The sequence below is a fragment of the Physeter macrocephalus genome, chromosome 4 (genome assembly GCF_002837175.3).
Source record: "Physeter macrocephalus isolate SW-GA chromosome 4, ASM283717v5, whole genome shotgun sequence".
Lineage (NCBI taxonomy): Eukaryota > Metazoa > Chordata > Mammalia > Artiodactyla > Physeteridae > Physeter > Physeter macrocephalus.
Genome location: NC_041217.1, coordinates 123156436 through 123180437, shown reverse-complemented (window position 1 = coordinate 123180437; position 24002 = coordinate 123156436). Strand labels below are relative to the sequence as shown.

Below are 24002 nucleotides of genomic sequence, written 5' to 3'. Positions count from 1 at the left end.
GATTATGGGAAAGGGGTTGTCATATATATATTTTAGCTTCAAAATCCAGGTCTTCTTACTCTCTTGGATAATGCTGTATAGCATTCTTCATCTTAGATACACTTTAATCATTCATTTATGTATTTAGGAAGTTACCAGTTACTGTAAATATTTTTCTTATGCTAGTACCTTTCATTTTGCTAAATACAGCCATTTGGGAACTATGCGTTATCACACATTCATCTTTTATCTGTGTGCAATGCTACAACACCCTCTACCCTCCTGTAAGTATCCATGTGGTTCAATGTGGCTGGGGAAAAAAAACAACTGTGTTTACTGGTCACTCTCAGTGACTATAAACTTGGCTCTAATGCTACCTGGATTCATCCTTCCTGATACTATAAGGTCAAAGCTATCATTACTACCACCACCACAGGTCTAGATTCTATTCCCTCACCTACGTGATGATAAACCTCCCTCTTCAACAATTCTTCCTTCCCTTCCTTCCATTCTATTGGATAATGGAGGCATGTCAAAGGACTCTCAATGGCCAAAGCTGGGAACAGTTTGAGCAATGAAATAACATAGCATTGAACTTTCACTTAAAGGATAAATATGTGGAAGTCCATACAGATGTAAATAAATAGGAGACAAATCTTTGTAACAGAGGAATTACAAATATTGAGTAGACAGCCTTCCCCCACAGGAGGTAGAGTTGAATTCTCCCTATCCCTACTGTGAAGGTGGGCTACACGTAGTAACTTGCTTCCAAAGAATGGAATAAATTAAGGGAAAAAAATGAACTACAATGGTGATTTCAGGCAATTCCTACCTTAATCAAGTGATGACAGTTAACATCCCCAGTGATGTCATATGAATATCATGTATCCCTGACATGATGAGAAGGGCACTTTTCCTCTGTGATATTTGCTCTAAAAACCCACAACTCCAGTCTAATCACAAGAAAAACCAGACAAGCTCAGAATGAGGGACATTCTAAAGTATACCCAGCCAGTGCTCCTCATGACTGTCAAAGTCATCAAAAGCAAGGAAAGAATGAAAAACTGTCAGACCAGAGACAGGAGAAATGTGACAAAAAAGTGTAATGTGGTATCCTGGATTAGAGTAATAGAAAAACGCTGAAATTCAAACAAAATCTGGATTGTAAGTAATAGTAATACATGAATGTTGGTTTCTTAGTTTTGACAAAATCACAGAGTAATATGCCAACCATGGTGGAAGCTGGGTGGGAGTATATGGGAACTCTCCATACAACCTTCGCAACTTTTCTGTGTATTTAAAGTTATTTCAAGATAGTACGCCTGTCTACCAATCTACCTACCTATAAATGACTGAAATTAACACCTTCTTACTAAATCAGATTAAAAAACATCTGACCATTTTGGCTTAACATTTATCTTCTCAAACATGTTATTTGGTTGTTATTAGAGGTAATACTGAAATCTGCCATCAGACTTGGGGTTGAATCCCCATTATGCTACTCCTATGGTTCCCTTGGGCAAGTTTTAATTTCCTTCAACTGTAATCTTCCTTTTCGTAAAAGAGGGGATGATATACTATAGTATGTAAAGGTGACAGAAGAATTAGCCTGCAAATCATTATTATATACCTTAAATTGTCTTTAAATTAAAACTCTCCACTGTTTTCCAGAAATAAAACTATTTCCAGTTCAGGAAAGCTATAATGCTATTTCTATTAAAAAACAAAACAAAACAACTAACGATTATGTCAAAATTATTAGGTGGGGCAGAAGGGAGAAATTCCCTACCTTCTCACCAGCATCTACAACACTAGCTGTGGATGCCAAATATCAAGAAGACATGAGGAAAAAAAAAACAACAATCAAAGATTAGTTTTACCTTGGTAAGTATGCCTAGAGATGGTCTTATGCTTAGAGCTTGCTCTGAACTTGGACGTTTGTTACCAGATACCAACCATTCAATGTTGTTTAGATGAAGGATTCCACATGGAAATTTAAGAACCCTTGGCAGTTAAAAGGGATACTTGTTGAGTGCTATAAAGTGACAGTTTTAATAGAAACACACTATGGCATGTTTTTTGCCACATGGAATAAGGTTATGTTCTGGTATAAAGTAGTCAACTAATTTGGGTACTCTTCTGTTTAAAAAAAGTCACAAAAATTGTCCAGTGCCCAAGGTTATAGTGATCATGGCTTTGGAATGTTTTAAACCAAGCATTCATATATAAAAATAAGGTGACCTTACATAAAGGGTAAGTGAATATAGGGAGTTTAAGATGCACAATCAAAAGTAACAAACCAGGGGCTTCCCTGGTGGCGCAGTGGTTGAGAGTCTGCCTGCTGATGCAGGGGACACGGGTTCGTGCCCCGGTCCGGCAGGATCCCACATGCTGCGGAGCGGCTGGGCCCGTAAGCCATGGCCGCTGAGCCTGCGCATCTGGAGCCTGTGCTCTGCAACGGGAGAGCCCACAACAGTGAGAGGCCCGCGTACCGCAAAAAAAAAAAAAAAAAAAAAAAAGTAACAAACCAGACTGTAAATAGCTTAAAAATGAACATTAAATCAGAGCTTAAAAATTCTAATTTATTTCTAACAAACACCACTTGATGCTCGACTCACAAGCTTTATTTACATTTGTCTACAGCATCATTTCCTTACGAAATGAACTAGTACAGCTTAAACCAAATAAAATCATAATCATTTGAATTGTCTGTAAACTATTAGCTAAATTTATAACTTTGCATTTACTTATTAGTACAGCCAAAGTTTTAAATACAGAAAGCACAAGAATAAACCAACGATAACATGTAGAATCTAGAAGATCATCTGGGCAATTTAGAAGGTGGACTTTCAAGAAGTCTGAGGCACAATTACAAGAGAGTAAAAGTTCTTGTGCAACCTACAGTAAATGTAGCAAAGAAAATTTTAAGACATAAAAAAAGCAGGGGAAGTTCATTGTAAAAATATTATCAAAATATTTCTACGTAAGCTATTTCGCTTTCATCTTTAGATGAGTTGAAGAGAAAAATCACTCATTTCAAAATAAAAAACAAATATAATTTTGGTCTACTAAGTACCTTAAAACATTTTAATTTTTAGTTGCAGTAGACATTAATATTAAGGAAACACAAACCCCCCGCCCAAAACAAAAAATGTGGATACTGATCCCCATGACAAAAAGCTCCCAAGCACAATTGTCAACTTCCCTTAATATACTTACCTTGCATTGTCACTGAAGATACTGTTAAGAGAAACCATTTTTAAAACCAGAAGACAGAACAGAGCTCAAATGACCAGATTTTAATTTTGAGAAATAAACCTTGAAAGTATTTTAAGCCATAAGTAATTTCAAGTGAATAGTAACAATTATTTCTGCTTATGTCATGAGGAAATAAGCATTCATTTGTAACTCAGAAGAAAATTTTATGCAATGTGTTTAAAGTTAAACATCTCAAAGCAAATGTTCACTTAAATTCACAATGTCTGTTGGTCTTTCACCCAAAGAGAAATATACTTCAAAAACTTTCTTCAATTTGTTCCTCATTAACTACGATTTCACTGTCTACCCTATAATGTGATAACTAGATTTTTAAAGGATATCACACAAAGCTCCTAAAAATATTAAACATTTTAAAATAAGATGTTTTTCTCATCAACCATATTAGTAGAGAAGAGATGAACTGTTTGGCATTCTTGCTCAAAATTATGTGTCAGAAAAGGAGAAATAAATAACACCTTTCTCCTCTCCAATTCACAAAACTTTTCTGTATTAAACTTGGTGGTGCAAAAAGTAAAACTGCATAAAAGAGAAACAATGATTCTAAGGCACCCTTAACGTAGGGAATTTCAAAATAAAGAAATTTCCAGTTGGCTGTTTTACAACTAGTTAATAAGAATCACTGCGACATAGGTTAACATAAACAGGTTGACTCCTTTTCCCAGATTAGCATAAACAGATTGTTTCCAACTACTTTACCAGTCTTGCTTCCATGCCCAAAGTCCAGACAAGCCTAGGTAATGCTCATATTTGGAGATGAGAAAAACAAGAGTTCAAATTAAAAAACAAAGTACTTTGTTATAGCTGAGATGGTTTTAAGTGAAGCAAATGGTTGTAAATAACGAATGATAAACAAAGCATCTAGTTTGGGACATTATGGCTTAAAATACCATTTACTTTTAATTTCACAAATAAACACAGCTGTATTGTTCTGAAAAGCAATGAAAGGCATGCACCTCTACTAGCAGATTTAGCACTTCTGACCAAGTAAGACACCAACTTCTTAAAAAATATGCTTCATGCACTGTAGTGGACTTTTTTTTTTTTTTTTAAAGATGTAAATTTTAATTCATTATTTCTTTTTTGAACTTGAACGGGAACCAGAATGGGATGATCCAGAAGGTGACCTGTGGTGCCTGTAAGACATAATGGAGAAAGCAGGTAATCTGGTAAGCTGGAGCTGAATATCAGCATTCATAAGACTTTGAGAATATGAAAAATTAAACCTCATTACACTGGTAAGAGGAATAATTAAAATCTGAGATATAAACTTATACACATAAAATTAACTAGTACTTAGACCTTGGATATGAGCCCAGTAGCAGTGCAATCATAATTTAAAAATCTCTCAAGATATAGCCACCTCTCAATTATTTAAGGTAATGAAAGAAAGCCTTGCAAAATTGTATGAAACTACAGATTAATACAACAAAGACACATAAACTTGGTGATGGCAGCATGACTTAATCGTTCTCTGTGATACACTGTATATAATGTGGTAAGGCTATATGTAAAATAGATATAGCAAGGCTTCTGTGTATGCAAATATATATCCATAAATAATTATGTTTTGGAAATCTAGGTCACACAAGATGATTGTACAATTAGTTACAGGATTATATTCATGCAGCTAATATGAATAAGGCAATATATCAACCTGGGTAAAGTAGTGGTGTTCCGAGGGGTTGGCCCTGGGCTCAGGGTTGTTTAGTGTTTTCACCAATCACCTGGCTTATGGAATAGAGAACATGTTCATTAAGTTTAGATGACAACAAACTAGGGGGATTATATGTGGCTAAGATAAAAATTTGCAGACGTGGAAAAAAAGCAACAGAATGAGTTTCACTGAAGTATGGAGTAATTTTCTTACAAAGGAACAAATGCACAGAAATGAGACTACTTGTGTGTAACCTTAATATCTAAACTCCAAAATGGGAAGATGCAAAACCAGTCATTATGTACAAGTAGAGGTAATACTAGCACTGAACACAGCAAAAATCAGATTTTATCTAATCCTTACTTTCACAAGCTGAAAGGATATAAAAATTTGCAAAGATTATTAAGGAAGCCATTAAAATGACTATGTAGACATTGAGAACCAAGAGAAAAATAATAAATCCGATTAATTAGCCTGCTGCAGAAAAGGCTGACAGATGACACACTTTCCCACTTTTAAAAATGTCAACATAGATAAAGTAATCTAGTAAAGGTCTTTCTCTACAAAAAAAAGGTTTTGGACTGAAAGATGAAAAATGTATTAGCTACAAGAACAATTTCCTTATAAAGGGCATGAAAAAATAATTTGTTGTGGAAATTCATTTATACATGTTTATTAAATTAGGACAGATTTCCAATGATCTGTAATAGTTAATTTTCTTATTAGATGCCCTAGAATACTATGGTTTCTAATATTTAATGTAAAATCAATAGCATAAATTAAAACTGATAAAAATCAACCTCTAAATTACGTCAACACACAGCTTCTGAATTAAAATCTTAAGAGACAGAAATAACCGAGAGTTGGCTATAATAATTATATATGAAAATAAAAATTTAAACAAAATGATCAAATAGTGGAAGAGAGTGGTTTGATCTTTTCTAAACAACCTGATCAAAGCACAAAGGATAAACAAAGTAATTATGTTTTTTGAAGTCCAAAGTTGAAAAGAATAATTTGAAGTGGGAACGAAGGAGATAATGAAAATCTAATCCTTGACTGAGAAGTTCAGTTACTCAATTAAACACACTTAAGAACACCCATTCTTATTTCTACAGAAACCCAAACCTTTCAGGTGACCGTGATCTTGTTCGTCTTTTTTTGCGATCACCAGATGAAGAAGATCTAGAACGACTTCTCTTTCTGTTCCTCTCAGGAGAAGATGATGAACTTGAGTAAGATCTTTTTCGTGGGGAAGAAGAGCCCCTGTGGGACCTGGAGCTGGATCTTCATTGATTGAGAAACAAATCAAACATTTCATTAAAAGAAGAAATCAGGCAGATGGTTTAGTTAATAGCTCCAAAAATAAACAAACAGAATTTATAACTATAAAAATTTTATAAGGAAGAATACTTACTGCTTACTCAACAGAAGACTTCTGGTTCAACCATGAAATAATTCTACTTAAATAATTTACTTTAATTTCATCACTTTAAAAAATTCTAAGATAAGTGCTCATTACTTACAATTAAAAACCAGCTTAACGTATTAAAGTAGAATTAAATTCTTTTAAAATTTAAGGCGTTCATTTTAAAGTATACATAAATAGCAAAGCTGACAGGTGGGCATTTGCATGACTTTATGTCTAGAAACTACATCCTTCCATTTGGGGAAAAAATATGTATCATACAACTTCCTGAGCAAAGTAAGCATAACAATTCGCTGTGGAATTATGCAACTTATTAGTTAAGCTGCTGTAGAAAAAGCAGGAATAGGGGGACAAAATGACAAAGAACAGTAGCTATTAAATCGCTAAGTATTCAAAGGAAAATAAAATGAATAACTTTAAAACTTGATTTATATTAACAATATTTATTTTTATGAAGATTACTATCCATGAAGTATGAAGTGTTGACATTCACATGTTTCAGGCAGAGGTAAATGCACAAATGTTTAAATACAATTTTTTTCTTCATTTACATATTTTGGTTGAAGTAATTTAGCTCAAACTTCCCAAAAAATTCACCTTTGGGCTTAAAATAAAATCAGAAAGCCCAAAAGGAGAATTCTTTGGAAAGTTATAAGCAATGAAAAAAATATTTGAAAAGAATATGAAGGCTGTTCTGTAAACCTTAATTAAAGTGCTTCCCAAAGGGAACTAGGACTTAAGGATCTTCACCTAAGCACTCAAATAAAAGAAATGAAACATTGATAATACATAATAATAACAATAATCTCACTTGCTCTCTATTTTGTATTGGCTTAATACAAGTGTGCATATCATTCTTTTCTCCTTAATGTTCTCAAATTACAGTTGCCCTCTAATGCTACAGATTGGCTCTAAAATAAGCTATTAAGCAATTATTTTTACCAAAATAGCTACCACTACACTTCAGTGTAGTTCCACACAAGTGGAATTTTCATTGTTCTCTTATTCATGTTAGCTGCCTTTAATAGATAAACAAATTAAATTAAAAAGAAAGGCAGTATATTTTGACCAAGACTAGAAAAAACTTCAAGAGACTAAAAGCAAGTTTCTCACTTGCTTCTCTACAAATTATTTTCCCTCTGCAGGCTTAACTAAATGCAACCTGAAGTTAACAAGAATGCTTACTTTAAGATCACATCCTACCTAGACTAACCAACCAAACTTCTTGATTTAATTTGTGGAAATTTAAGAAGCGTCTATATTTCTCACATACTATACACACTGTGTACAATATCCTGTTATATTACAGATAAATGAAAATAAAACCCTCCAGAAACTTCATCTAATATAAATGACAAAATTGTTTCTATAAATATTGAAATAATTGCCATGCAAAACAAAATCTGTTTTGAGGCAGTTATTTTTCTTCCTTTTAAAATATGGAGTAAACTTTTTATTTGCATATTTCAATTTATTTTAACTACTACTGCAAAATAACTTTAATGAACAGACATTTGGTGATAAGACTTAGCTCCATCTTCCTACTTCATCACAGTTTAGCACAAACCTTGCATAATGCAAAATAACCATGTTAATTCAATCATGGGAATGTCTTGGCACACTGCTGGCAATGGAAACGTCTCACGGTGAGAAAATTAAGCTGAGGCAAGTGCATTAGTTTTCTAATGCTAAAATAAAATTGACAAGTAGAAGCAAAATAAGAGGAAAAAAAGCAACGCCTTCTGCAGCCTTTAAATATTTTTTCTCTCTGCTTTACAGAGAGATGCTACCTCATTCACCTTGATTTCGACCCACGAGATCTCGAATGTTCTCTGGAACTGGAACGAGATCTTGACTGCGAACTGGAAGAACTTCTTGAACGGGACCTGGAACAACATGGAAGGATTTTTTTTTTTCCAGGACCATTTAATTAAGCTTTGTGAGACGAACACTGAAAGAAAAATATGCATTAGAATTCATTTCATATAGTAAGAATACTATTTGGGACATATATTTCCAAAATACAGTATTTTAAGGTTTATTTTAAACTTTTATTCTGTATTAATACTTATGCCAAAACTTAAGGTAATAGATAATTTTTGAAAATAATCAACTGTTACTTTCCAAGTTTGACAAATCTTCTCTAAAAATCATTCGAGATCGTACAAATAAAAACGTCCAGCCTTATCACTTTATTAACACTGAATACTTTATATGTTCACAAATATTTAAAAGTATCCCGGGACTTACACATCCAGGAATACTGGATGTTGCAGTTTATATTTAACTTCTGTGAAATATTTCCATCAATTTCCCTTTTCCAATTTAAAAATCCTTCTATTTTCTTAGTCACTATCTAGCATAAAGCTTAAATGTTGATATGTGTACGTTTTTAAATCCACAGGTTTTTCTGTCTACTCAAAGGTTAGAGAATTAAAGAGAAACTACATTGACAATCCTGTCACTGTTTTACGTAATTTTATTACTGAAAAATGTCATAGGGGAGATACGGTCCATTTGAATTTAAAAAGTCAACAAATGAAATAAATTTCATTTACTAATTTAATTTATACACTTAATTTGTCCCTGAAAATAATAATCTGCAGAAAAACAATAATTTTTACCTTAAAATTATCTTTATAATCACTCTTTTAAGCTTTCAGGCTTTACAGTACTCAATTAACAATTATCTAATTATTAATTACTCAATTAGCTAATATTTTATTCCCAAATACAGTTAAAATTCATTGCACATAGTTTCACTTAACTAAATAGGAGTTCTTCAAGGGAAGATTGCTTACATAAGGTATTGCTTTTTCTCAACCAAAACTTCATTTTTATTGTCGACTGCACAATGAGGGACTTTTCAATTAAAACTTTACATTACTAACAATATTCAAGTACAACACAAATTAAATCTTCCAATTTATTCCTGGACAGCTCTAAAGTATGAGCATTAAGACAACAGAATACAGCTGAATTTGCTTCTTTATTCAGAACACATATACCAAATAAAACACTGTGTAGTAAGCAACAACTTAAATGCCTAGAAAATTTTTGTACTAGTGTTTAAAATCATCAGTGGAAATATAAATCTTCATTTTATTTACTTTAAAATTTCTAAATGTAAACCATCTCCTTAGATAACTCAATATCACTATATATAATGATTTAATTGAATTTTTAAAGTCTATTTTAATAAAAGGCATGGTGTTAAAATGGACTAAGGAAGTTTCATAGTAAAATTTTTTATTTCTGAAAATATTGGACAATAACTTCATGGCACTAAGAAAAAAATATCTTATAAAAGATGACTTGAATGAAAACTCTGAAATAAAAGGAAAGCTTATTTAGTCAAGAAAAACAAAATTTATAAGTAAAGAAGTTAGATACTGACATTTTGACTGGTGTTACCCTTGACCTGTGCCCGTTTACCTGGACCTAGACCTTGAACTGGAGGGGGAGGATGAGCGTGATGAAGATCGTGAATGTGAAGACCGAGACTTTGAGCGACTTCGTCTACTAGATTTCTTTTTATTACTATCTTCTTCTTCACTGGCATCAAGATTATATTTTGAGAGATCAGCATCATCTTCATCCTCATCCTAACGAAAACTCAGAGTCAATTATATTTAGACATTTAGATATCCATGCTACCTAGGAATGATGAATAGTTCTGTGTACTGGACATCTCCATATGGATTTATTATATAACTAACACCTCAGCAAATTCATTCTCAGTCCTGAAATCTGACTACTACATTCCTCATCTCAGCTAAAGAGACTTAATGACTGTCTCAGACAGTTAAAGAAGTAAATGTAGAAGTCATACTCATTTTCTTTTTCATCACAATGTATTTCCAAATGAGCTGTCAAGAATTTTCAGTTTTACTCCCTCCCTCAAAAGTTCTTGAATCCAGCTCCCTTAATCTTAGTTCAGAACTTCATTCTTTAGTATACTACCATAACCTTTTAGGTAGTCTCCCTAACTGCGAATCCATTCTGCCTCCCAAGTATCTCAATATGTTGACAGTCATCACTCTAAATCACAGATCAGTTAAGTACACCTCATTTGTTTGTTTTTAAAACTTGTTTCGCATTGATTTGTTCAGCTGCATTCAAGGGCATCCTATGCTCAGTCCCCAAAGTACCCTTAATCTGGATCTATTCATCCATAAAATTTTACACTCAGGCCCCACAGAAAAAACATCACCAGACCTAAAGTGACTGTTGACCCCCCCCCATTACATTCTCCCCTCTGCTCTAACCACACTAGCCTATGTATGATTTTTTGGATGGTGCTGGCTTGTTTCTTGCTAGGGGAAACTTTATTTGCTGTTCTCCCTGCCTTAAAAGTGCTCTGATCCCAGCTCTTACAGCAGGCTCCTTCATATCATTCTGTCACTCAAATTTCAGCTCAAATTCCACTGCCTCAGAAATCCCCCAACTACTAAAACCAAAGTAGCTCTTCGAATGCTCTACTATCACATCATGTGTCTACACCACAGTATTGCTATCTAAATTATCTTGTTTATGTATGTCTTTCCCCCTCTGGAATTTAAGTTCCCTTAAGAGAAGGGTGGTTGTGTCTCAGTCACTACTGTATCTCTGGAGTCAGAATAATGCTTGGCAGAGCAGAAGCTCAAAATCTTTGTGAAAACAAATGATTACACTGGAGAACACATCTTCACCATGGGCCAAAAGTTGTCAAAGACATTCATATGTTATCCCATAGCCTGAATAAAACAAAGGGGAAATATAAGGAAATAATTTACCTCATCTAATTTATATTTAGAAAGATCTTCATCCTCATCCTCTTCTTCTCCCTCAGATTCTTTATCTTCAACTTCCTTTAAAATAGATGCAGGACCAACTGCCTTCCCTCTGTATTTTTTCTTTTTACGTCCAAACTATAGAAAAAATTTCATATTTCTGTTAGCTGAAACTGTTAAAATAAATAATTTTTTTCAAAGAAATTACTTTTATATATTTAGGTTAATATACATTTTTATGTTGGTTAATATACATTTTTATGTCAATTATATGTTTAAGTCCATTATGATTTTCTACAAAATGGTAAGCTGCTGTAAAAGACTCAAAGTGTACTTACAAAAATGAGATACATTTAATATTTTCCTTTTGCAAGATATTTTCTAACATGTTTCTCTAAGGTGCTTTCAACCTGCACATTAATGTATAGCTTACCTCATCATATTCACCATCAGATTCTTCTCTTTCTATATATTCAACATTTTCTCTTTCATTAAAACCACCACCATATCCTAAAAAGGGGGGGCATATACTGTTATAACAATTCATCAAAGTAACAAAAACATGTCAGAATCACTTACAAGCAATAGAATAAAAGAAAATGTTATCAAAGACATTTGTCTATCCCTTTAATAAATTACTGGTCTAAAACAAAACAAAACAAAACAAAAAAACCCCCCAACAAAGCACTATAGAGAACAGTCTCAAAGTTACATACCATAGCTGGAAAAGTCCCATGGCTACACTTATAGCTCTTCTCAATTTCAAAATGTCCTATATGACTTTAGTAATGCATGGAATATATGGGTGGAAAACATCTCCTTAAACCTCTGCTATAACCAAGTTTTAAAAGGACTTTCCTCTATAGTTTATCCTAATTCTTCTGGGAGAAGTGGGTTCAATAAGAACCAACTACAAAATTTTACTGTTTACTAGTTGAAAATGGTCTGAAATCTTTTGATACACTGAAATTTTGCTGGGTTAAAATGTAGCTAGAGCTTGGAAAATTTTTAATTATATAGACAAATATAATGACACAATAAAGGACATCCAAATTGGTTTTAAATACAGTTAAAAGTCACTCAGGTTTTCTGAAGAAGCCAGTAACTTCTCAACTGAAAATATGCTACTAAAAAGCAATCAGGATCAGCAAACCATTATTGTTTGCTGTCACAACTAACATCTACAATTTAGACTGACAGATCTCTGACATAGGCTTAACAGAGACTGGAATAAGAAAGTGAGTTAGTTTTAGAGAAAATGAGATGAGAAATTCTGAAAATATTTCCCACTGAAAAAAAACAGAGATGTGGTTAAAAGTAACATAATCTAACTACCTCATATTTCAGAACAGTACCAGAACATAAAGAGTGATTCCTGGATTTAATGAACCAGCAAAACGTTAAAAAAACTTATAGACAAAAAAGTATTTTTTAAAAATTCAAGATTTGTGACTTTAAATCTGTCAATCACGGACATTAAAAAACTCATCACTTACCCTCTCATAATTTCATAAAACAGCCACAAACAAATAGTAGAGAGCATGTAATTGCCCCAACAAAATAATGTAATAAAATTAACTTTCTTTAAAAAAAAAAAAAAAATCACATTAATACAAAATCCTTCCTTTCTTCACTGTACTTTGTACCAGTGAAAACTGCAATGTATCAGTGTTTATCCTTGGATATCACTTGATATCATCCCTTTTTTCCTCTTCCTCCTACCTTGCTCTGGAGACAAAATAGACTCCAACTGTAATACAGAAGAATTTCCTTTTGTTTCTATGCATATGATACAAAAGTGAAAAGTGTCTTAAATACCAATAACAACTTTTCCTTAGTAAAATCTTGGCTCTAGTTTTTCAAAGTATCAAATATAAAGAAACAGAAACAAGTACAACTGGGTATATGTTCACCTCAAAACAGCTCAAATTCAATGTTAATTTTGGAATATAAACACTGTAGAAAGTTATAATTCAACAATACAGCTTCCTGTCTCTACATATATGTTTAATATTATATCAGTATGTCCTGAGACTAAGATACGAGTAGTTTGATAAACAAATTGTAAGAGATGACTAATAGTAAAGACCTAAACCTCAAAATACTTTGAAGTTGGTGAAAAATTATGACAAAAAAAATTCACGGGATCTAGATGGAAAATGATTCACATAAGAAAAGAAAAAAATACAACAAAATGATTGTTTTCAAGGCCAGTGCAGAAAAATGCCTGATAAACTGGACTACTTATATGTGCAAATGTAAACATATTAAAACAATCCTATTTAAAATCAATAGGCTTTTAGTAGACGTCTTTGTTTAGTCAGTAATTATTTAGTCAGTAATCTAAAGCTAAAAATGGTATGGCAAATATGGGGAGCTAAAGAATCAATTATACCAAGATGTAGAAAGTGAACTGTAACTCATATAGGTAATACCTATTTTGCATAGGTATGTAAGTAAAATTAAAGTGAGTTTGATAGCAAATACAAAGCTATTTTCATGTTCTCTCACATAGGCCATAGAAAAAGAACCTACACAATCTGCTAACAATAAAGAGATTATTAAGGTATGCTGTTTGAACCCATACAACAAATACACCTCATGAACTCTTTTCCTATATGTGGGAAATATAGCAGCTCTATCATAAAAAAACTTCAGCATCATTTCTACTGAATAATAAGCGAGTTAGAGGGATAACTGGCTTATTTATGTGTGTTTCCTTCATTCTACTGGTTTGAAGCTCTTCAGGGAATATTGTAAAAATTGGTCTTCTTGCTTCTACTCTTGCCACTCCCACCCCCTAATTCTTTTTCCATAAACCAGTAATGTTTAAAGAAAATTAGACGTGTCACTCCCTGCTAAAAATCCTTCAGTTACTTCCCATTATATTTAGAATAAAATAAAACTCCTTACCATGATTTACATGGCCTTTGCCTATTTCTGAAGTGATTTCTGGAGCTCCTAGGAATTCATCCAATATGCTAAATTCTTTCAAGTCTCAGGGCCTGATGCACACAAGCTGTTTGTTCTTGCTTAGAATGATCTCTCAACTTGCTACTTTCACTTCTTAGCTTAAACATTGCTCTCTTAAAGAAGACTTCATTAATCCTTGCCTTTACATGTCTGTTTTGCTCACTCAAGTATCCCCAGCACCTTGCCCAATGGCCAAAAAATACTTCTTCAATATATTAGTATAGGAAACGCCACAATTCTGGTACCATTTAAAGAATGAGCTTTGCTTTTTTTTTTAAAAGGCTTTATAATACAATTTAGATGACACAAGCAACCAAGAACCTCTGTATGTTTTTAGCAAGTGTTAAAATAAAAATCATATCTTAAAATTTGTCTCAAAAAATGTAAAAATATAAGCAAGGACCAGTAAAGGATCAAACACAGATTTAAAACTGGCCTGAATTAGGGTTGTGACAATGGAAATGAAGAGAGAAAAGGGGATGAATATAACATGAACTTCAAAGAAGAACTGAGATACTAACTTGAAAATTCTATGATTCTGTATTTTGATTAATTAGTAAACAGAACAAATGGTAAAGAGAAACTAGAGAGCAACAGTATGTATTAGCTCACATCTTCAACAGTGACCAGCAAAAGACAACTACTTATATACGGGGAAATGGGAAAGAGTCAAGACACCGGAATGACAGAAAAAAGATAATGAAGGAAAGTGAGGTTATCAAACAAACTTTGACAACTTCAGTTGTTAGACTATAGCTCTTGCATTAATGAAACTTTTAAAGGAGTCACAAAATAGGTCAAAGAGAATGTGAATAAATAAAAGGCTTTTAGGAATTACACTTTTTAAAACTGTTAAAAGATTTTGGACTTTATCCTAAAAGCAACCAAAACGGTTTTACACAAATGGAGTTTTTCGTTTGCAACAAAAACCCCTGGCTGCAACTGAGCAGGAGGGGAATATGTACAGACACCAACAAGATGGCTCTTTTTCCAAGAAACAAGATATAGTGGTATCTCTGCCTAGGGTAATGATGGAAAAGACTTTTGGGGGTACAGGAGAGATGAAGGAGTTATTAAGAAGGACACCTAAGTTTCTGGTTTATGTAACAAGCATATGGTGGGTGGTACTAATCATGAGAAAGAGATCACTAAAAGAGGGCCACGTCCTAGGGGAAAATCATGAATTCAGTTTGGATATAATGAGTTTGACATTTACTTGGTGATGTTGAATAGGCAGCTGAATATACAGGTCAAAGAAGTCTGAGCTAGAGACATAAATTTGGTTCTCATTGGTGTGCCAATGCTCACTTAAACTTAGGGCTTAGAAGAAAATGCCTAGAAAATATAGGGCAAAAAAGAGAGGTCAGGAATTAGACTTTGAAGAACCCCAACATTCTGTGGCCATGAAAATAAAACCAAAAAGGGGACAGAATGAACAACCAGAGGGGTGTGGGGGGGATAGATTAAAAATACAGGGGAAAAAATGTAAACCTTAAAGAGATAAGGGAAGGAAAAAAAGGGAGACCCTTATTTAAAATGTCTTAGTCTATACAGAGCATGGAATTGTCTAAAGTCAGAGAGAAAAAGAAAACAGGGAAATAGTTTACTAAGTCTAGGTCTGACAAGGTGACTATATATAGAATGGAGCCTTTGATTGTACAAGTTGCTGAATGATAAAATCAGATGTGAAGTACACTGATAATGTGGTTGCACTAATTGATGATAATGGGAAAACTATATTCTATTAAGCAAATATTTTCACCCCACCACTGACAACACACAGAGCCAATGATAGGTTATTATTTAGGCCAATGATTACCAAACACTATCTGAATCACCTGCAGATTTTTGGGACTCACCCCGAAAGAGCTTTGATAGCTCTGTTTTGGAATCTGGATTTTTAGACTTTCTCAAATGATTCTAATGTAGAGCCAAATTTGATAATTATTGCCTAAACTTTAGACAATTACTTTAAATGGTGCCCCATGCCCTTTTTTATCATACTAGGATATCAAATGAATTTAAAAAATGGTATTACCCTATCATTACTAATAACAAACATTTAGACCAGCAGAAGAAAGAGTGAGGAATAAAGCATTTATAAAACTATCCTAATGTTGACTACTTGTAAGGATAAGGCCTCCTGATGCTGTATTTTGTAAATTGTGAAATTATCAAATAAAAGATGACTTTGTGGATGAGGGGAGAAAAAACAAGGTAAAAAAATATAAGGGCAGGGACTTCCTTGCTAGCGCAGTGGTTAAGAATCCGCCTGCCAATGCAGGGGACACGGGTTCGATCCCTGGTCCAGGAAGATCTCACATGCCAAGCAACTGAGCCCGTGCGCCACAACTACTGAGCCTGCGCTCTAGAGCCCATGAGCCACAACTACTGAGCCCACGCTCCGCAACTACTGAAGCTTGCACACTCTAGGGCCTGCGTGCGGCAAGCACTGAGCCTACGCTCCGCAACTACTGAAGCCTGTGTGCCTAGAGCCTGTGCTCTGCAACAAGAGAAGCCACTGCAATGAGAAGCCCGTGTGCCACAACGAAGAGTAGCCCCCGCTTGCCACAACTAGAGAAAGCCCGCGTGCAGCAACAAAGACCCAATGCAGCGGCCCCCTACCCCGCAAAAAAAGGGCAGAATAAACAATCTTCATTTACTGTGTTCTTATGAAGTGGTATAATTATTAATTTCAATGTTTAGCTCTTTTAAAATAATTTAGTTGGACTGTGTTTGAACCTTACCTGTTCTTTCTTCCAGCTTAGCATACTTTGGAGTATTACACATGTTACACTCTGATCTTCTGGCCCAATTCACATTACTGCAACTTTAAAAGTGAAAAATATCACATTAGCAGACTATAACATAAAACAAATAGTGAATTTTTAAAATTTTTAAATAAAAAGTACAGTGAACTCACTATCATAAAGGAATGTGTACTAAGGATGCTACAAAGAAAATGTACCAATGTACGTATTCTGAAGAGAGAGTATGGTTCCAACAGACTGAACTACTTAAGTACAGAAGCAAAACCTGTACAGCATGAAGACTGCCTTTGTCATTTCATGAGAAATCAATGACAAATTATATCTATAGAGAGTCTGCCATCATAGGAGGGAAAAAATACCACTTTAAACGAAAGGTTCTACTAATTTCCCAGTCTCCAAATTCACCTCAAGAGTGAGGTTATACCTTCCAAATAATGTTAAAAAAAATTTGTTTTGCAGAATCAGTTCAAGCACTGGATCCCAAATTCAGCAACTAATCTTGCTGGAAAGTTATCTAATACTAACTTAGTATCTGTAAGACCAGAAATTTGTGTAAGACCCTCTTCTGATTCAGTCTTCTTTCATGTGTATTTGATTCATCTGCTTAACAGAAAAGATGGATATTGGAAAAATCAATACAGCATGTGAAAACCAGAAACATTAAGAAACCTACCTAATTAGGAATAATAATCTATGGTATGCAACTTATGATTCTAAAATTACTGTGCATACCAAATGTAAATTAGATAGCTAGTGGGAAGCTGCCGCATAGCACAGGGAGATCACCTCTGTGCTTTGTGACCATGAGAGGGGTGGGATAGGGAGGGTGGGAGGGTGGGAGGGAGGGAGACGCAAGAGGGAAGAGATATGGGAACATATGTATATGTATAACTGATTCACTTTGTTGTAAAGGAGAAACTAACACACTATTGTAAAATAGTTATACTCCAATAAAGATGTTAAAATAAATAAATAAATAAATAAAATTACTGTGCAAACAGGCAAAATAAATTTTGTGGTATATTTCACATTAATGATACAGGCTAAAAGTTTCTGAGATTTTTTAACAGAAAGAAATAGGTTTTAGTGCTTTTAAATACCCTTCCCTCCTTTTTTTTTTTTTTGAATGTTAGCTCACCTTAAGCATCTGTTTACTGGTATACATAATTCATCTTAGTAACAACTAATATTACCATTAAAAAATAGAATTTAAAAGTTCTTTATACTATGTCAGATATAGACTTAATAATAATCAACAGACGTTTAATTTAAAGGTTACTTTGGCTTGTCAATGTGACTAGTAAGAGTAGGTAATATTAACAAGTAGTGGCTAGATATATTATTATGGGAAAAAGTGAGGATGATAATTTGAAACACATACGTTTTACACTGCCAGTCATTAGCACTAAACAAGCCTCGGCTCTTTTCTGCGAGTGTCTTTCCTATTTCAGTGCCTCCAGCTTTCATCATCTTAGCCTCAGTTGTTTTCTCTGAAGAATAGAAAAATGAAGTATGAATCTGGGAAAATAAAGAAACGATCTGTATACACAGTCTTAAAGGAAGTTTCCTTAAATGCTTACCTCGACCACATCTATTACAGCTAGTTCTTCTAGCAAAGTTTACATTTCCACATCTGAAAATAAAGTAAAAAATATTTATACAGACATCTACTAAACTTATATAATTTTAAAAATCTTATTACACAATTTTTTAATGTGTCCTCCCTATATACCTGGGTCCAGAACTTCTACCACCATCTCTTTTCATGTTAATGTCAATGTTAACCAAAAAAAACCCCAAAAACCAACCCTCACAATTTAGGTGGAAAAAAAAAAAAGATTTGAAGTCACAAGTCGAGGATAAGAAACTCCAATCTTTCATTTACCAATTATGTGATCCTGGTAAGTCACTGAGGATCTCTGTGCCTCAGTGTCCTGTTAGCACATATCCTTAATTAGAATGAAATCCCCTCACAAAGCTTAAGTGAGATGTGAGTCCACTTGAACAATCACTGATGAAGCACCAGGGGTTCAAAAAAACTTTAAAGTAATTCTTCGTATAGAAAATAAGATTATACAGTAAGAATTATAAGAAATACAAAATCCTAAGGGTGAACCAAGGGGGAGAAAATGGGTTAAGTCAGATATGGCTTCACAGATCTTAATAAAATACTCTTGTTAGAAATAGGAGGTGGGATGGTAAAAAACAAAGGGAGATAGGTTGTACTGACTAAAAATATAAATAGGTTCAATAATTAAAAGAAAACTGAGTTTGGGGGGATATTTATCAACCTCTGAAACCTGGTTGAAAAACTACAACCAATAATCTCAACACATCAAGTAACCTATCACTTTATACTGATATTTAACGAACAAAAATAAAAAACTTACTGAGTTCACTAACATGGTCTTCACAGTGCATCTGCATGTCAGTAAAAGCATGCTAAATGCTCTGAATAACATGTACAGATTAAATTTTAAAATGCTGATTATTTTTTAGGTGTTATACTAGCATGAAATAAAGTTGTGAAATATAGAATGGACACTAAACTGAAGCACTCCAATTAATTTTTAGGTTGTTTTTCCCCCCTAAAGAATATCTTTATGGCTCCAATAAGCATTGAAAATATATTCTGAAAATGTTTTCTGGATTTATACACATTGTAGAAGTTACCCTGTTCATATATTTGTAACTGAGCTGAAATGCACTCTCTTACAAAAACCTACCTCAAATATTTGAGTATACTATCATTAATGACACTGTCAAAAGCACATTATTCTACAAGTAACCAACACAAAAGTCATTTGTTTGTTCTATTCAAAATGGTTAGACTTCAGACCCTTCAAGTCATCTTAATCTTTATGCAATCGAGAGCCATCAATTTTTTATGTAAAAAAACATGATGTTTCATTTAAACTGCTTAAAATATGAATACAAGACAAATGCTGGGGAAATAAGGACTTACTCTCCTTTGACATTTGATTTTAAAACTACTATCCATAGCTATCAATCAATATTTGCTACATTTTATTGCTCTACACATACAGTCTATGTTATATCACTGTAAGGGAACTCTTTCACCCTTTTTTTTTTTAAGCAAAGTTAAATAACCTATTTAAAGTTCCATGACCCATAAGCAACAGGACTGGAATTAAACCTAGGTTTATTTGCTTCAAAGTTTTTACTCTTTACTACCATGAACTCCACATGCTATCTGTGGCTACCTCAGAGACAAGAAATCAAATGTTTTTTTGGAACATGAGTTGTGCATTCCATTTTTTTTGACAATTACCTTCCGTAGTAATTTTCCTATCTCTCCAAATAGGTAGACCTACTTGAGGACCCATCAATAAAATAGTACTAACAATTTAATAGAACACACTGGTTTCAGCAGCTACTAAACGCGTGCTTCTTTGAAGCAGGCATTCTCCAGGGCTGAGCAGGCAAAAACACAGGCCTCATGTGTTTCGGCTCTAACGAGGCCAAAGGTCCAATTTTTGTGGGGTAATTAAAGATCAATAAAGAAAAAATCAGAATGTCTCCAACCAAAAGAGGATAGTGTTCGGGAGAAAAAAGTATCAACAGTATGGAAAGTTTAAATTGGAGAGAAAAAAAAGGTGAATTATGAGAAGCAAAAACCTGAGTTCAAGAAAGGAACGCTTTCCGCGAACAAGAGTCAAGTTCTGCAGGGAAAAGTCACGTGGGGGAGATCAGACTCCGAGCTGGCCAAGGTTAGGGAGATTTCCTTACCGCTGAAACCTGGCCGGGGGCGGGGGGTGGAGTGTGGGGCAAAAGGGCGGCCATCTCGCTCCCGAAAACGACGGGCTGACTTGGAGATACATGATCTACGAGACGCCGGAGACATACTCAAAACAAAGGCTTCCGAAAGACCTCATAGTGAGGAGACTGAGAGACTCCTTCCCGCCCGGGAGCCGGCAATTCGCCGCCTCCACCCGGCTGGTGGTACCAGAGACCGTAAAAACGGAAGATGCCCAGTCGACTCGAGAAAACCTCTACCGATCAACTCCGCTCCAATTCGGGATCCTTCGTAAACTCACTTTTTATCAGGGCAAATCCAGTCACCGTCACTGACTCGGAAATTCTTGGTCGACATCTTGGACGCCGCCACCACAGCCACCCGCAGCTGCGTCTTCACAGGAGGAAGTGGGCCGGGGACTTTTGGCACTCCGGGGCTGTCCCCACGCTGCCTGACTCCTTCCCACCACTGCGACAGGGTTTGACAGTGAGAACACTCGGCCTGGATTGAGTTTGAACGTTATTTTCCAGAATAAGATGCCTGTGAGATTTTTTCCTAGCCGAAAGACTTACAATGCAAATAAATTCTCTGAGCTAAACTAACAGGCGCCGCCGGGACAGCCTAGGCGGGAGGCCTCCGTGGCACTAGAAGCCTCGGAGAGCCCCCTACAGGCGGGAGGACCCGAAAGGCAAGTACTTCTGCTCAGATGGGCGGAGCTAGGGAGGCGGGGGCGGAAGTGACGGTGAAAAGCTGGCAAAGGCGCGTTTTCTACCAGCGCTAAGAAGGTGAGGTGTAGTGGCCTCTTAGTGTTTCTGGAGAAGTTATTTTAATAAAGGCTCGAGAACTGTTCTGTCACCATGGACACGGGATGTCGTTTAGACACTTATTGTTTTGGGGTACGTAAATAGGTATACCAGATAAGCATTGTACACATGGGAACCAAGCAGCAATTTTGGAACTAGGATATTGCCAGTATTGTTAAAATTACCTGTCTTTTCCCATTCAATTCCCTTGCTTTCCTCCAGAGGTAACACTCTCGTGTATTTTGGGTTTATTCCTTTGCTTTTAAAAATTTCGTTTGTGTACATGTATGTTAAACTTTGATAAACGGTTGAGCTTTACAAGGATAGTTTATTGTTATGTAATCGTCTGCAACTTTTTTTCGTTCAGCAATGTGCTTTTAAATCATCCTAGGTTGTTGCATACATTTGTATGTAGCTGTACTTAATTTTACTGCTCTACACTGGTAATGTTACTTTGTGTGACAGTTTATCCCTTCTGTTTCACATGTTTTGTCATTAATTCGGATACAAAAATGCAAGAATTTTTCTAGAGTACAGCATATATCTAGAGACAATGTCTTCATCTACTCTAATTGTAATTGTTTTAAAGTCTTTGGTAATTGTAACATCTTGGTTATCTAGCAGTTGGTAGCTGTTGATTTTTCCTTAAAAGCTGGCCATATTTTTCCAGTTCTTTATATATTGAGAAATTGTGATCCCCCGCCCCTCTGCCGCACAGCTTTGGAGATCTTAGTTTCCCAACCAGGAATTGAACTCAGGCTCTTGGCAGTGAAAGTGCGGAGTCCTAACCACGGGACTGCCAGGGAATTCCTGAGTAATTGTGATTTTTCTCCAAGACATTTTGATTTTATGTTGCATAGACTCTGGGTCCTGATAAAAGTCTTTGGGGAATGTTGATTTTTGTTTTGTTTTGTTTTAGGAGGCCGTCAATCCAGTTAGGTTCGTATCTCAAGTTGAGGCTCACTTGTGGGTGCTGGTTCCATATCAGTTCAGTTTTCAAAGGTTTTATTGTGCTCTTTGAGTCTGTTCTATACATAGAACACTCAGGAATATTTTGGAACTTGGGTAGTAATTTAAATTGTAGTTCAGTTAACATATCTTTTGCTGTGCAGCTTTTTGTCTGCCCTGCAGATGATCAGTTCAGGTGTGAGCACAGGACTTACATGGATTCATACATAGAATTAAGGAGTTCCCTTCTCCAGCTCATCCCCTTTTTTTTTTTGCGGTACGCGGGCCTCTCACTGAGGTGGCCTCTCCCGTTGCGGAGCATAGGCTCCGGACGCACGGGCTCAGCGGCCATGGCTCGCGGGCCTAGCCGCTCCGCGGCATGTGGGATCTTCCCGGACCGGGGCACGATCCCGTGTCCCCTGCATCGGCAGGCGAACTCTCAACCACTGCACCACCAGGGAAGCCCAAGCTCACCCCTTTTTGATATTCCTCTCATATTCTTTGTTTTGCAGGGTCTCCTTTTCCTGCTAGAAATATGAGGTTTCTCTTGGAGTTTTAGCTTTGTGCCATAGCTACAGCATCTGACTAGGGCCCACACTGGAGCAAAGAGGTGAGAGAAAAGAGCAAAACAAAACATGAATTCCCTCCAAATTCTTTGGACCGTAGAAACTCCTGTTCCCAGTTTCCTTGTCTAGAAAGCAGGGTTTTTCTTGGTGGTGTAGCTGTCCAAGCCTAGGCCCTAACTCTCAGGTCAAGCCCAGAGGGAAAAAAGGAGGAAAAAAGCCAAGTATTCCCCCACAGACTTTAGCTCACAGAAGCTCCCTTTCCCCATTCATCTGGCTAGAAATATGGGATTTCTTTCTGTTTTTGCTTCCTTTGTGAAACCACAGTTTCACTGGGTGCCAGACCTCAGGTCAAAGCTGTGAGAGAAAGTAGAAAACAAACCACACAGGGTATTTTTCTAAGTTTTGACTCTCCTCCCCAATCTGCCTGTTTTTGTTTACTTTTTAGAGTCCTCAGGTAGTTGCTTTTTGTATTTTGCCTTGAACTTTTAGTTGTAATCAGTAGGAAAGATAGGCGGTAGTGGTCTTACTCCATTTTGGCTGGCACTGTAAGTCAAGGAAATACAAATTACCACTATGCATCCATCAGAATGATTAAAATGAAAAATTTAGACAATACCAAGTGTTAGGGTGTCAAACAACTAGAATTCTTATACACTGATAGTGGAAGTGTCAGTTGATCGTTTACTTTGGAAAATGTTTGTCAGAATCTAGTAAATCTGAACGTATGCATACCCTATGACCATAAGATTCGACTCCCAAGTGTATCCCCCACAGAAATGCACATATTTCGCTGAAGATGTATATAATAATGTTCATTGCTGCACTATTCATAATAGCCCCAAACTAGAAGTTCCTAATTACTTATGAATGGTAGCCTGGGTAAATAAACTGTTACATGTTCACGCAGTGAAATTCTATATACAGCAATGACAATAAACAAATTGCAACCACATTGAAGAGTATGGCTGTTACTCTGTCTCTCTCTCACACACACAAACACACACACACAGGCACACACACACAAATATTGAATTGGAAAAGCCAGATACACACTAGCACATGCTATATGAT

General features: G+C 35.4%; 1 protein-coding gene and 1 long non-coding RNA gene across 4 annotated transcripts in view; one reads left to right on the top strand and one right to left on the bottom strand.

Annotated features, from left to right (window-relative positions):
* Positions 1-2581: 2581 nt before the first annotated feature.
* Positions 2582-21001, bottom strand: ZRANB2 (zinc finger RANBP2-type containing 2). 2 transcript variants are annotated; one of them, XM_007110930.4, is made up of 11 exons: positions 20916-21001; positions 18438-18490; positions 18239-18347; positions 16834-16916; positions 11547-11623; positions 11117-11251; positions 9777-9946; positions 8141-8227; positions 6041-6199; positions 4913-4986; positions 4291-4391 (listed from the first exon to the last, which is right to left on the bottom strand). In XM_007110930.4, exons 1-10 carry the CDS (start codon positions 20969-20971, stop codon positions 4953-4955), a joined length of 963 nt encoding a protein of 320 aa, XP_007110992.1. In that variant the 5' UTR covers positions 20972-21001; the 3' UTR covers positions 4291-4391; positions 4913-4952. The 2 variants fall into 2 exon arrangements, with proteins under 2 accessions (XP_007110991.1, XP_007110992.1); XM_007110929.4 differs by lacking the exon at positions 4913-4986 and having other exon boundaries at positions 2582-4391.
* A 226-nt stretch (positions 21002-21227) lies between these two features.
* LOC129392085 (uncharacterized) overlaps positions 21228-24002 on the top strand; it is a 344173-nt gene continuing 341398 nt past the window's right edge. For both annotated transcript variants that reach the window (XR_008617229.1, XR_008617228.1), the window contains exons 1-2: positions 21228-21510; positions 22878-22975. This is a non-coding gene — a long non-coding RNA (uncharacterized lncRNA). The remainder of the gene's footprint in view (positions 21511-22877; positions 22976-24002) is intronic.

Excerpts from the sequence above, each read along its gene's own strand:
- ZRANB2 (XM_007110929.4), bottom strand. The coding sequence starts at position 20,971 with ATGTCGACCAAGAATTTCCGAGTCAGTGACGGTGACTGGATTTGCCCT. Across the intron at positions 18,491-20,915 it reads TGGATTTGCCCTGATAAAAA|ATGTGGAAATGTAAACTTTG; the intron begins GTGAGTTTACGA and ends CTTTATTTTCAG. Across the intron at positions 11,624-16,833 it reads TAAGCTGGAAGAAAGAACAG|GATATGGTGGTGGTTTTAAT; the intron begins GTAAGGTTCAAA and ends CCCCCTTTTTAG.